This window comes from Mercenaria mercenaria, chromosome 7 (genome assembly GCF_021730395.1).
Source record: "Mercenaria mercenaria strain notata chromosome 7, MADL_Memer_1, whole genome shotgun sequence".
NCBI classification, from domain to species: Eukaryota; Metazoa; Mollusca; class Bivalvia; order Venerida; family Veneridae; genus Mercenaria; species Mercenaria mercenaria.
The window spans coordinates 80,790,311-80,805,496 of record NC_069367.1 but is presented as its reverse complement, the minus strand read 5'-3'; the positions used below and the strand labels follow the sequence as shown (position 1 = coordinate 80,805,496).

Here is a 15,186-nt window from a genome sequence, read left to right as displayed (position 1 = left end):
ATCCCTGTAAAGATATAACAGTGTAAGACCATTCTACAACCGATCCTCTTTCATTGAAGTTCTGGACGCATCAAAATACTAGAACTACTTTAACATTCACATGAACCCACTCGAAATGAAAACAGAAAATTGAAAACTCTATTTAGCACTTTAAGCCCATCTATGAGTGGCATTAATGATTTAACACTAACGTGTTCGTGTTTCCAACGTACAACTTTAGACCTGAACTTACAATCGAATTGCTTTTACCACCTCATTCTCATCTCAAATCCTGCATTTGTTCACATCATGTCACCAAAAAACCTCCGGTTAATACAAAGGCCACTTTTGTAGAGATCGAATGGTTATGTGATAATAAATATGATCAGCAAACGGATAAAAATGGTTTATTTTGTGATGCAAATCAACAGACAGATTCTGTCCAACGTTTATCCTGTGTCGTTGGCATCCAGCGGTTCTCCGCTTCTGTGGCAGAACATCGATTTTATATGACATTCGTTCGGATCTGTAAACACTCGTGTCCGCCATTATTGCTGTTCGTATTGAAGCGTTATTAAACAACGCCGGTTATATAAAGACCAGAAAAATATACAGAAGACAAGAATTGCCCACTGCCCAACACCAGAAAAAGTAGGGAATCCCCCTCTACATAGCCTTGTAAGAATAATCTAAAACTAAATATTTACATTAATAACCAGGCCCTCCTAGACCACCCGGAGATATAGCAGATATGACAAGGCTAGCTTTTTTTCAGATTTATTAGCGACAAGGGATTAAACAATAGGATTTAAGAATTAGAAACTGAAGTAAGGACAAAGTTTAGAACCATGATAGAAAATGTCAATGAATTCCGGTCTGTGTGGGCCGCCTTAATGTGAAACTTTTTTAAAAAGGCATCGTTCTGTAGATGTCAGGTCGGTGGGAATTCTGAGGAAATACGTCATGCGCTCGGATAAATATATTCATGTCGGATAAATATTCCTCAGCCGTACGACGTTAATGTGTAGTAACAACATTGAAGTTATGTTATTGAACACACTTTGGTTCCGTTTTGGGTTTAACGCCGTTTTCAACAGTATTTCAGTTATGTAACGGCGGGCAGTTAACCTAACCAGTGTTCCTAGATTCTGTACCAGTACAAACTTGTTCTCCGCAAGTAACTGCCAACTTCCCTACATGAATCAGAGGTGGAGGACGAAGGATTTCATACACATTGTCTTTCATCAAATCGTCACGGAGAACATACGCCCCGCCCGGGAATCGAACTCACGACCCCGCGATCTGTAGACCAACGTTTTCCCTATTGAGCTTAGCGGGCGGGCTGATCACACTTTGGACACTGACTATGATACACAAACACCTATGTAAAGACGGCTTTATATAAATCAAGTCAGATAGACTAATGCAAGTTCATTCTGGTATGGAATCGTTGGGAGATTCGTCATGCTTCAGAAGGAATAGCGGCATATACCTTCGTAAGTGTGTCGATGATGTATATCATACAAATATTGTACAACAAACTAAGAGTATAAACCGGATAAGCTTCATAAACATCCTCCCAATATTTCCACAGCGTAAGTTTACTGAAATTATCCGAAAATTTAACTTTGTTTCTCAGTATAATTTATACATATATACCTAGGTTTTACAAGAGTGATAAAATCTTATGTTTCGACACCTAATATATATACTTATAGGCACTATAAATATCAGAGCATGTATACGTATGGATTTTTAGCTGTTCTAATTATCATAAATATTGAGAAATTGTGCATATATTAATAATTTCGGACTAAACAAATCATCTTCATAATATAGGATTTTTGTTTTGTTCATATACAGTAAGCAATATTTCATAAACTAAACCAATGCTAACGGACATGTAGGCCTTAAAGAGTGTAGGTCCTGATAAGAGATAATTTCTATATTTAAATTAAAAGTCAAATTATTTTTGTACATACAATACTAGACTTAAGCATTTCAAATGAAACTAGAAATAATATTACAAACCAATTCTATTTATCAAACGGTGAAATATGCACTTGGGTGGAAAAGATTAGAGACCTATTTTCATTGTCATTTACCTCTACAAGTGGCTTACAATGACATTCAATCATATCATCATTGTCAGTAAATTGTCAATGCCATTCAAGTTTTAAGTTTTTCAGTTAACTAGCAAAATGCATTAAAACACCAGGTTTTATTACGTATTTCAGTTTCCTTTTACCCTGATTGTCAAAGATGTATACTTCCGACCATTAAAACGCAAACCTGATATGGTACTGATGTATGACGTCATAATGCGGTCAATGCTGTGGAAATTAATAATAATGTGGAAAATGCTGGAAACTTGTAAAGCATAACACAATACATTTGATACTTTCGACCATATACGACCTTAAATTTATTATATAAGAATGATAATGGTATTAAGAATGTGCAGTATCTACTACACTTTAACCTCTTGTGACCTACAGCGTAATGACAGCAGAGCATAAAATTTGCTGTACATTCCACAATGTTCAGTTTGAATAAAACCTGATGAAACAAGAAAGTGTAATATTTTTTATTCTGGCATTGACCTTGAAATTGGTAAACGGTTTTACTGCACAGAACTTAATATCAATATGATATTTACATACAGTGTTTAAATCAATCCCGATTGAAGATAATAAACTTATGACAAGGGCAATAAAGTCTCATATTTCAATAGACACCTGACCTTTCCAGACCTTGATCTTGAAAATCAGTTGATATATCAACCGTACTGCACTCCACAATGTCACTATATATATAGTATATTTAAACGAAGTAAAAATAAAAATTAATTTTAGAATTTTGGTGAAGACCTTTCTTGAACTTCAACATAAAAAGTTTTTGCACTGCAATCTGCATTGTTACATTATAGGGGTAAATTACGGATATAGACAATTTTACAACCCTTTCGTCTCTAACCTTGACCTTGAAGATACATTAAAGAAATATGTATACTATATAATGTATTGAACTACCAAAACATTGTGAAAAGGTTTAGTATTAAGTGTAAACCCTGGCAAGAAATTGAAGAACAGACAGTTGTTAAGTCAGAGGGTAACAATTTCTTGTTACAGTTGATAAAAGTAACAGAAAGACAAACCAGCAACTATTAACAATAAACAAAATTTTAATCATGAATTTAAGTAACAATTAGATTAGTTCAAATCCTGTTCAGGTCAAATTTAAATCCAGTCAGAATAAATTCCACAATGTTTCACAAAGTTCAAATGTAAGATAACTTTTTAAATCGAGAAATTTATGTAATTCCTTCAAATAAACCTTCAGAATATCAAATATTGAAACTGATAATAATTTGCTATTAAGAAATACAGGAAAGTTTCATTAATATCTGTAATCTTAGTTTTGTACTGTAGGTTCTGTTTTAATCAAAAACATTTGACTATATACTGTATCACAGAAGGTTCCAGAATATTCGTGTAACACTAAGAATAAAAAGAACATTCTGGAAAAATTATTTTAAAAAATAACTGTTACACATTGTTTATCAGAATTGTAGCAGAAAATTCTGGAAGAAAGTAGAATTATATAGTAAATACAGGATGCTATCTTAAAACAAGGTTAGTAAACAATAATCTACCTCAGGGAAAAATGTTCTATACATAAAACAGTCCTTATAAAGAACTTTGGTTAAAGGTTGGAGTCCTAATAAATTTGAAATTCAATATGTACACAAAGAGTAGGCTATCAAGATTTTTTATTGGATAGTAAAGCTGACGGTATTCACTTCAGTCAATAGAGAGTACACGTTTTAGATTTCGTTACCACATTGCAACTCATGACCTCATTAAACAATGTTGTTGAATATATGTTTCTATCAAAAATGTCACCTGATCACACGAAGAACCACTATTGGTGTAAATTTCGATTTAAGCTTCTTAAATATATTGATTGCTTGTAATTTATAAAGATACTGGTTGGGTGTTTTACAAACTTTTAGTTTTTCTATATGAATGTTAGTTTTATTTCCGTACAGAAAATTTTCAGAGATGTTTTCTATTATGTAGACCATTCTAGAACATGTCCCTTTCTAAATAGTGGTTTGTTTCGATATATAGGACTGTGAAATATGCGTCGGGCTGTGTAAAATATTGCCTATTGACAGCAATTTAGTGTCGCGTTTATTAAGCACACCAGTATATGATTTAACAAGATATAAGATAAAACTGTATGAGAAACCGAAAGACATGTGTACTTTGTGTCTATAAAAGGCTGTCGTATCAGATCTTAAAGAAGTCGGACAACAGACAGTGAACTAAAAGGAGGTGAGTTTCTTAAAACCATGTTCTTTTAAAGTAAACGAATTCAACAACAAACGGCTGGCGTTAATGCAAAACTTTACTTTTTTTCTGAATGTAACAACGACAATTATTACTGAAAAAATCTGACGAGTACAAACTTGTATGTACCGCCTCAATACGTGGAGAGATGATGACAATTCGCAGTTAGTAAATACAACCTAAACTTACGTCATAGTAATATAAAAATTTCGAGTCATTTGATTAAAACTATTCCAAGCTCATACATGCAATATATTTAATCATTTTATGTCAGACTTTTTACACAAAAGCTCATAGAGATAAATTACGTTTTTTTTTACAGACAAAGTTTACAGGACACAAAATGAGAGCAGGTAGGCGTTAAATTTCAAAACGTGTCTCAGATATTTACAATTTGCTACCTTTAAACTTTCAGACTCTGTATATTATTATGCGTATTAAACTTGTTTAATGTGCGTTCATTTAGTGTGAGTCCCTAGATAAATCTTTCTCATTTACATTTCAAGTATTCTATTTTTAAGAAACTATAAATGAAACAGATCAAACAAAGACTTTTTTTGTTTTTTGTTTTTATTTATTTATTTATTTATTTATTTATTTATTTTTTGGTAAGATTTTTCATGTGTTGACATAGATTATAACATGTAAAAGAACTATGGTGTTCCAGAGTAAAATAAATATAGACCGTGGTCTTACACGGATTTTTTTTTTCATGAATTTTCAGTTATATCCATTTTCCCCCGTGCAACATCACGTACATTGAGTCATCATTTTGTTGTGACGTCACGATATCTATGTTGGAAAACAGTAAAATACTTTTATGAGGTTTTCAGATTTCTTTTGCATTTCGTGACGACTGAAATGATATTTTTATGATTGTAAACATCTATATCATTATTTTATCATGCCCATAAAGGAGGGCATGTTAAAATCGCACCGTCCCAGCGTCCTTGCGTGTGTGCGTCCGGTTTTTTTTATATAAAACAATCTAAACTAATTCAAATTCATGATTTTAATATTTAATAAAGCTAACAAACAATTGTTGTCTTTTGATATGTTGTCACTTCTGCAATGTTGTATAAATTTTGATATTTTACAGATTTATTGACATCCTTTCTTATTGCAACCTGTATTGCTGTCGGTAAGTTTCTTTCTGTATTCTTCAATACTATGACCAGTGTTGTCTTTGTCTCCTGTTGTGACGTGTAAACGTGTTAAGGTAGTTCTGCACGTTTGAATCATGCAAATTTCTACAATGTAGAATTTGATTAAACCCCGACTTTTCAAAGCTTCAGAATACATAAATTCGACGAATAAAGAGATAGAGACATTTGCTCAATCTTTTGCTTGACTGATTTGAGAACTTTTATGTCGTGTTATTGGTACTGTTTAGTTTCTCAGCATATGTAGTCTGTTACACTGATCTGTCTTAGCGAATACAGTTCATATGTAGTATAAGCGCGTGGAAGAGTCTACTCAGTATGACCATTTCGGCTTGGATGGTTCCAATACTTCCACTTTCATAGCTTTGGGTATTGTATAATCATCCCTTGGATATGATGCCGACTTTAATTTTGTCTTTTGGCAGTTCCTGTGATATGCAGGCTCCATAACCTAAGATCCCCTATCTAAATTCCAGTTTGTTTAGTTCTGCTCATTGTCTTCTCGTTTAGGGCAAACCCATTACTTTATCTTGGGACCGACCATACGCCTCTTTTCATGGAAATTACACGCTAGTGTATCATTGAAGGTTCCATGTGCACCGCCGTATCAACACATCTGTGGATGTCTCTAAATTGTTTTTTGTACTTTTAGCACGTGTAAATGTTGAGTTCTGCTCTCAACCCAGGGCCAGAGGGCGTGGACGGTAGCATGCATGCATTTCCACTACCGTCAATGAACAGGCTCAATCAAACAGAGCCTGCAACATTTTCGTTTTTGTCGTGTTGAGTGACCTGTGGAGTTTCCACTTTTTCTATTTTCATAATGGAAGTCTCTGGGAAAAATCGCAATTTTGATAACATATTCGCGGATAGATTTTTTAAACAATGTAGACTTTAATGAAACTTTTCACGATTGTAAATAAGCACAAGACCTATAATAATATAATAAAAACATGTATGTGCTTATTTTTGAGTATTTGCCCAAGATTAAACAGATATGCGTTTTTCGAGCTAATTGTTAGGTATGTTTCGGAATTATTCAACGTGTCAGATGTTCTAATATCATATCTTAACAGATTATCAGAAAGATAGTAACGTTGCCGGTGTAATAAATTCACTAACTTGTTGCCATTAATTCGTAAAATGATTTTCATTTCTGTATGCCGAATCCAGATTTTTTTCTTCGTTTTCATGATAAATGATGTTACGCCTTACTTCCGGTTTATCAAACGTGAAGAACTACCTAACAATGGTTTCAACTAGTATATAAGTTTTTATTTCGATATTAAGGTCAAAGACTGGTCTAATACTGAACAGATCTTTACATTGTTTTTGTGTGAAATAAGTCCAAGGATATTTTTTGTTTTAAGCTATATATCACCTAACGTTTAAATTCAACTAGTGATATCAATGTGCCTGGTAACAGTTTATCGTTATGAACTGATTTGTCTTCATCATATATATGCTTTATGTGAAAACTGAATTTGTCAATATAAACTGCTTCGGCTACTTTAGGATCCAGTATAAGTTGATTCACAAGGCCAATAAGTAAAACCGATTCAAAGTTTGGCAAAGCCGTTACCTTAAGACAAAAACGGTTTAAAACGCTCCTTTTTCCATGTAATTACCTGCTTGTGAACATAATTATCTTAAACAAAAAATATCTTTTTCTGAAACTTAAGTTTTTTTTTTCGAATTTTGATGTATATAGTGTATGTCAGGTAAAGCAAAAAAGATGTAAGAAAGAAGCACCTTTTCGCCGTAGATTATTCTTGAGAAATTGTATATGTAATATATTTTATAAAGTTTTGAAGTAATTACATGGCCAAAACAAGTTATAAGAGATGGAGTTTAATGTCTTTTAGATGTAGAATAAATATTAAGTGCAGTATTAGCATTAATAAAATTTGTACTTAATAAAATATATGCATGTTGACCAAGTGTAGACTAGGTCTAAACGGGTACGTAATATTTGCATCAGAAGTGCAAAATAATTTGCTTTAGCTCGAAGCAATAAAAGCTATAGATCCTCGTTTCTAAAATCACTAGATTTCTGCCATATTATGTATAAAAACAGAAAGCGAAATCGGACATTTCTTTTCATTAACCATTTAATTACATCGAACCCTACCTCACAAAAAATACTTTACCATCGATCATACGTTGAGAACTACGAAAAGGTAATGGTAAACTCCTTTAAAAAACGAAGATAAAAGTCTGAGTTTAAGTGTCTTAGTACATAGGAATTATTTATGAAACAGGGGCTACGGTTTTCATGTTCTGTGTATAACTGTTATAACATTCAGTTATTCGTCAAAAAATAACATCAAATTGTTTGAAAATTGAAAATCCGGGATCATTTTTCCAGTAAATCTTACATACTATGTTGATGACAAAACTACGTTGTACATACTAATTATTATGATTATTTTAACAATATTGATAATGACAATAATAATAATAACAGCCTTATTGTAAACAACAGTCATGACGACACCCCTCTCCATGAGGTTAGTTTACCCCTATTGCAAATGCCAGTGCCTAAAGCATCACATGGTACGTCCAGACGAGCTGCATATAGAGGTTCAAACCTTCCGGTTAAAGGTGCCATCATATACTATTTAAGAAAGAAATACTGCACACTACTCTACCCATAGAGCTTTACCAACCCGTTCGTTAGTAGTATAGATAATGAGGGTTTTGGCGCACTTTAACCCCAAGTTGACCCTAACCCTCAGTCCAAACCAACCAGTGCTGACCAATTCAAAAACCTCTACTGTGAAAACATTTGGTTTTTGATGAACGTAAGTCCCTGGGAGCTTTAAGCTTCCATCAAGTATTGAAAAATATATATTTAACTTTCAAAATATCTTAAAAACTTAAAAAAAACTTTACACCCTGACTGAAAAACAATTTACAGAATAGTTTTAGCCTCCACTTTAAAGCCGATATAAACTTTACACGCTAGTATTAATTCTCTCTAGTGAGAAATCAATAACCGCCTGCGTCTTTATTCGAACTTAACAGTCTTTTTTGCCAGCGTGTACACAATATTGGTTTTCCATTAGAGTACTTTGCTGCCAGGTAATTATTGGATATAAGTTAAGCCGTGTAGAGTTTTGTCCCTTTGACCAAGCGAAAAAAATAAAGAAGTTTTAAATATATATAATATAAATGAGTCAAAAACAAATATATTGTGTAAAAGAAAGGAAATTTACTGATAGTATAAATCCTCAATATGTTACAGCAAAAAATGGTAGACTTATGTTAAGAGCTCAGTGTACATCCTGCGGTAATATAAAAACACAGTTTGTGAAACGTTTCGGGGGAGCAGCGAAGCTCGCCGGAGGCTTGGCCGGAGGAGCAATTGATATTCATAAAGCAATGTTACTTTTATTATCTAAGAAACACTCCCAGGGTATAACTATTGCGGGCCAGGAAATCCTTTGGATAATGGACCTCCTGTTAATGAACTAGACGCAGTATGCATGGACCATGACTTTTGCTACGACAGTGGTGTAAAAAAGGGTATATGTGACAAGCAAATGCTTTCCAACTTAAATAACACTAAATAAAAACATTTGGAGAAAAGATTGCAAAACATTTAGTTGTAAAACCAGCAATTAAAACGAAATACAAACTTGGGCTTGGACAAAAACAAAAGTCAAAAAACGGGAAAGGGGGTAGAGTATTTACTTGAACATAAGTCCTCGGGAGCTAAAAGCTTACTCAAAAAGACCCCCGAAATATCATGGAGTGATGAATTATCAGAAGAACGGCATAAACCAATTAAACGAAAATTTATGAAACAAAGAGTGATAGTTAATGATATTGATGATACTTGCTCTGCTGATTTAGTTGATATGCAAGCTTTTTCAAAATATAATAAAGGTATAAAGTACTTGTTAACTGTTTTTGATATATTCAGCAAATATGCTTGGGTTATTCCATTAAAGAATAAAACTGGAGAATCTGTTACTGAAGCATTTGAAAAAAAATAATCTTAAAAGGTAGAACACCTACAAATGTATGAGTAGATGAAGGAAAAGAATTTTATAATAAAATGGTTTGAATCATTTTTGAATAAAAATGAGATTAACATGTATCATACATTTAATGAAGGAAAAGCTGTAGTAATTGAAAGATTTAATAGAAGTTTAAAAAGAATAATGTGGAAATATTTTACAGCAAATAATACTTGGTTTAAACAATAATTATTTTCAAGCAGGTATACAGCAAACATATATTTTCACAAATCAAGGACTGAGTAGGAAGCTAAGCTTATTTAGAAACTCTTTCCTTAAAAATAGCAGGGATAGCTGGAAACTTAGAAAATAAAGTATCTATAAACTATGGGAAATATGCAAATGAAACATGCATATCAAAAATACATTACCAAAGCTAGACAAGTATTTATCTCATATTGTTTGTTTTCAAATGGTAATGTAGTAACTGCATATATTTAAACGTGCTTAGAAACAGTAAGTATTCTTTACATTGGTTTATGATTAAGAGATATATGAAGGAAGTAAAAAGGGTAGAAATGAGAGTAGGGCGGAGATAGAGGTAGAGAAATATAGAGATATGGTCACGTACGCGAGCTGGAAATGCGGTTGGTTCTAAAATTATCAGCATGGAAAAAGTGAGCAAGATGATACATAATATCCAATAATTAATAATTTATTGTATTATATAATATATATAAAGAGGAATGCTATGTATCAAAACGCTTGGTTGTTCTGATGTAATTATGGACATGTGCGAAGATTTATAACTGTGCCATTCATTGATAGAGGAGGGTGATATGGTTTGTTGTGTTTTCGTGAAATAAGCAAAGAGGTTGTTTTGTTTGGATTGAAATCAACTAGCCATTTTTCGGCCCAGTTTGTGATAGTATTGAGATCTGCGTTGAGTGTAATTGCTGATTGTATAGGATCATCAACAGTTATGTAGAGGCTTGTGTTATCAGCAAAGAGACGAATAGTAGAACCGATGTCCGTAACGATGTCGTTGATATAGAGAATAAAAAGAAGAGGACCAAGGATGGAACCTTGTTGAACACCAGCAGATATAAGTACAGTTTCAGAATAGGAACCACAAAGAACGACCCTCTGCCTTCTACAAGATAGATAATCCTTGAACCACAGAAGAAGCTCACTTGAAATTCCTTTTGATTCCAGTTTATGAAGGAGACCACGATGCCAAACTCGGTCGAATGCTTTCTAAATATCACAAAATACAGCCCTGACCTCTTTGCCCTCGTCTAGGGCTTGACAGAAAGAATTGTAGATAGAAACAAGTTGATTTGAAGTTGAGTCGTTGGAAACAAAGCCTGACTGAAGTGAAGAGATAATATTGTTCGACCTGAAGAAGTTGTATGTGTGCTTATGAATGATTTTTTCAAGAGTTTTACTGATAGTGCTTAGTAGTGATATAGGTCTGTAATTAGAGACTTAAAATATAAAAAAAATAATACTTACACTTATTTAGATAATGTGCAGGAAATGGTTAATAAATATAACAAAACAAAACATTCTAGTATAAAAATGATACCGACTGAAGCCAGTAAAAACTTAAATAAAGGTACTGTTTACTTTAATTTATATGGTAATTTAAAGATACCAAAGAGTAAACTGAAATTTAAAATTGGTTCGCTTAAGCAAACTTAAACGACATTTTGAAAAAAGATATACACCAAACTGGACAGAGGAAATATTTATAGTTTATGGAATTAATAACACAAATCCCAGAACATACACTATAAAAGATTTGAATAATGAAATAATTCAGGGTTCATTTTATAAGCAAGAACTATTACCTACTAAACAAGAGGTTTTTAGAATAGAAAAAGTTATCAGACGAGACTATAAGAAAAGACAAGCTTTAGTAAAGTAGAAAGGTTATAGTGAAAAATTTAATAGTTGGATTCCGTTTAGTGAATTGGAAGAAATTTAAATTTAAAATATATATTATATAAATGAGTAATAAAAGTCTAATTTCTAATGGAATAGAAACAACAGATCAATTAATTATTCACTTGACTAAACTTGCTGCTGCTTACAGAAAAAGTTATAAATTTTGTGGAAGAGTAAATACAGGATTACAAATTACAGCAGGTAATTTTGGTTGTTCAGCTGCATTAGCACTTGTTCCAGCTATTCCTATATTTGTAGCAGTTGCTGGCGCTGTTCCATCAGTAATTACTATATTTATTAATAGACTAAAAGTTGGAGACAAAAAAGCTGTTTTAAAATTACATCATCACAAAATAAAACAACTAATAACAAAAGCACGAATCGGAAAAGTAAATAAAGAAGATTCAAATAAAGTTATTCAAGATATTTTTACAATACTGTTAGAAATGCAGAAAGAAAAAAACTATTCAATGCCTCTTGAAACGTATATGAAGAAATTTAAACTTAACGGATACAGAAATAAAAAAGAAGAAGAGTTGTATTAAATTTAGATTGCTGATTTTTTTAAGTGCGTTTCTTAAAGATTTTTTCTATAAGTATATTATATAGATGGTTAATAGAAAGGTAGATAGAATGATTATGCCAAAATTATCTAGCACTTTAGGAGAAATAATAAATGAAGATAAAAATTCATATAAAAAAAGTACTAAAAGAAGAAACTTTATTAAATCAAAACTTGATCAAATAGTTAGCGATGAATATAAAAAAAAACATGTGATTGATAAATTACAAAATGTTATAGATCCTTATCTTTTAAAGAAGAATATGGATTTATTTAAATGGAGTTGTGGTTGTTTAATGTTAAAAGAGGAAAATAATGAAATATTATGTGATTGTCCCAGACCAAATAATCATCGAAACAATCCTAAAAAAGTTATTGCAACCGATTGTGATACTAATGAACAAATCATATATAGAAGCACTTACGCATCATTTAAAGACCTTGATATTAATTCTTGGTTAATAAAATGTGCTGTGAAGGGAAGAATAAAGTAAAAAGTGGAATATCAAAAACTAATGGAAAAAGATATAAATTTAAATATTTTGTTCCTTCTTAAACTTTATTTATTTTTTTAACTTAGCGATTTTTTTTTTCTAAATATAATATATAGATGCCTGTTAGAGAAATTGAGAGGTCTTCAAATCAATATATTAAGAAATTTGAAACTGAAATTACATACAGACAAGATCAAAAAAATCAATTACATTTAACTATAGACGACTCATTTGATATTCTTAAATCTGAACTTAAAACTTTAAAAGGTATAAAAATAAATGTTGTTTTAAAAATAACTTTTGCGAAAATGAGTCAAACAGATACAATATATAAATCAGCTTATTTTCAATCAAAGGCTTTAATTAGTTTTATAAACAAATTAACAAAAAACACTTTACGTCAAGCTTTTGATGAAATAATAAATAGGATTGGTAATTGGATTTCAGAAGGAAGTGGCTGGAGAATAGAGTCAGTTGATGCTCATTATATAAATAGATATAATTATAATCCCTTAGCTGCTTCTAGTTATTTAGAATTACCAAAACCATTACAACATCCAATCAAAGGATTGATAAATATAAAGAATGATGATAATGAATGTTTTAGATGGTGTCATTTAGCTTACAAATTTCCTGTTAAAAAAGATCCTCAAAGAGTTTCAAATTACAAAAAGCATGAAGAGGAACTCAATTATAAAGGAATAAAATTTCCTGTAACATTAAATCAAATACCTAAAATAGAAACTCAGAATGATATTTCATTTAATACATTTGGTTATGAAGATAATAATGTTTATCCATTATACATTTCAAAATACTAATATGAAGAACACTGTGACATGTTGCTAATCAGTAATAACGAAATACCTGATGACGACTGTAAGTCCTCAAGGACTGTAGTCCAACATTATGTTTGTATAAAAGATTTTAATAGATTAATGTTTAACAAAACAAAACATAAAAATAAAAATCATTTCTGCAAATCATGTTTACAAAATTTTTCTCAAGAAAGATTATTAAATGAACATATTCCAAATTGTTTAGCTATTAATGGTGTTCAAGCTGTAAAAATGCCAAAAGGAGGGAAGTAAAATACATTTTAAAAATTATCATAAAATCTTAGCAGTACCTTTTGTAATTTATGCTGATTTTGAATCAATAACTGAAAAAAATATTAACTGCTTTACCATCACCTGAATCTTCATTTACTGAACCATATCAAATACATATAGATTCTGGTTACGGTTTAAAGTTGTTTGTTGTTTTGAGTTTCACTATACTAAACCAACACAAGTTTACAGAGGTCCTAATGCAGTTTATAAGTTTATTTTAAAAAATGCTTGAGGAAGAGGAACATTGTAAGGAAATATTTAATGAAAACTTTAAGAAAGATTTGAAAATGTCTAAAAAAGACGAAGCTTTATTTAAAAAACAAAAGTTTTGTCATATTTGTGGAAAAGAATATAAGGAAAATGAAAATCCTGTACGAGATCACTGTCATATAACAGGAAAATTCAGGGGAAGTACTCACTCAGAATGTAATATTAGTTTTAGATTAACACACAACATTCCTGTTATTTTTCATAATTTAAGAGGTTATGATGGTCATTTTATTATGCAACAAATAGGAAAATTTAAAAAAGAAATAAATGTAATTCCTAACAATATGGAAAGATATATGGCATTTATGGTAAGTGATTTGGTTTTTATAGATAGTTTCCAATTTATACATTGGATAACTTAGTAAAAAATATTCCAGAATTTAAGTACATATCTCAAGAATTTAGTAAAAGTAAACTTGCGAAGCTGGAACCTTCGGTAGCACTTGAATTATTAAAAACAAAAGGTATTTATCCATATGATTACATGGATTCATTTAAAAAATTCAAAGAAACAAAATTATCTCCTAAAAAGGAGTTTTATTCAATTTTAAACGAAACACATATATCTGACAATGAATATGAACATGCTAAAAATGTTTGGAATAAATTTGAAATAAAAGCAATGGGAGAATATCATGATCTATGTTTAAAAACTGACGTATTACTTTTAACTGATGTTTTTGAAAATTTTAGAAAACTATGTTTGGAATATTATAAACTTGACCCTTCTCATTACTTTAGTAGTCCTGGTTTTGCTTGGTATGCAATGTTAAAAATGACTGGAATAAATTTGGATTTAATAACTGATACTGATATGTATCTTTTTATTGAAAAGGGACTGAGAGGAGGAATAAGTTATACAGCTAATCGTTATAGTAAAGCAAACAATAAATATACGAAAGATTATGATCCTGAATTAGAATCTAAATACATTATGTACCACGACGCCAATAATCTTTACGGTTGGGCCATGTGTCGACCTTTACCCTCTGTAAATTTTAAATAGGTCACTGAAAAACAATATAAGAAATTAATTGCAAAAGGTAAAACTAACTTTACAATTGAATGTGATCTTGATTATCCAAAAGAATTACATGATCTTCACAATGATTATCCCTTAGCTCCTGAAAAATTAAAATACCATTGATACATTAGCTTACGGTTACACAGAACCATAAATTGTTAATTGAATATTTTGAACGTTTAAACCATCTATATAAAAAACTGAATTCATTTTAAATTGATCAGCATAATTAATGGAAATAGATTCATTTCTTTCTGCTATTTTTGGCATTGTAACTTTGAAGAATTTTATTTTCTTTGTTTTTTAATTCTA

General features: G+C 31.1%; 1 protein-coding gene across 1 annotated transcript in view; it reads left to right on the top strand.

Annotated features, from left to right (window-relative positions):
- The first annotated feature begins 4,240 nt into the window (after positions 1 to 4,240).
- LOC123553861 (uncharacterized) overlaps positions 4,241 to 15,186 on the top strand; it is a 59,182-nt gene continuing 48,236 nt past the window's right edge. The window contains exons 1-3 of the mRNA XM_045343557.2: positions 4,241 to 4,319; positions 4,657 to 4,687; positions 5,434 to 5,475. Coding sequence (XP_045199492.2) covers positions 4,678 to 4,687; positions 5,434 to 5,475 — 52 coding nt within the window. The 5' untranslated portion in view covers positions 4,241 to 4,319; positions 4,657 to 4,677. The remainder of the gene's footprint in view (positions 4,320 to 4,656; positions 4,688 to 5,433; positions 5,476 to 15,186) is intronic.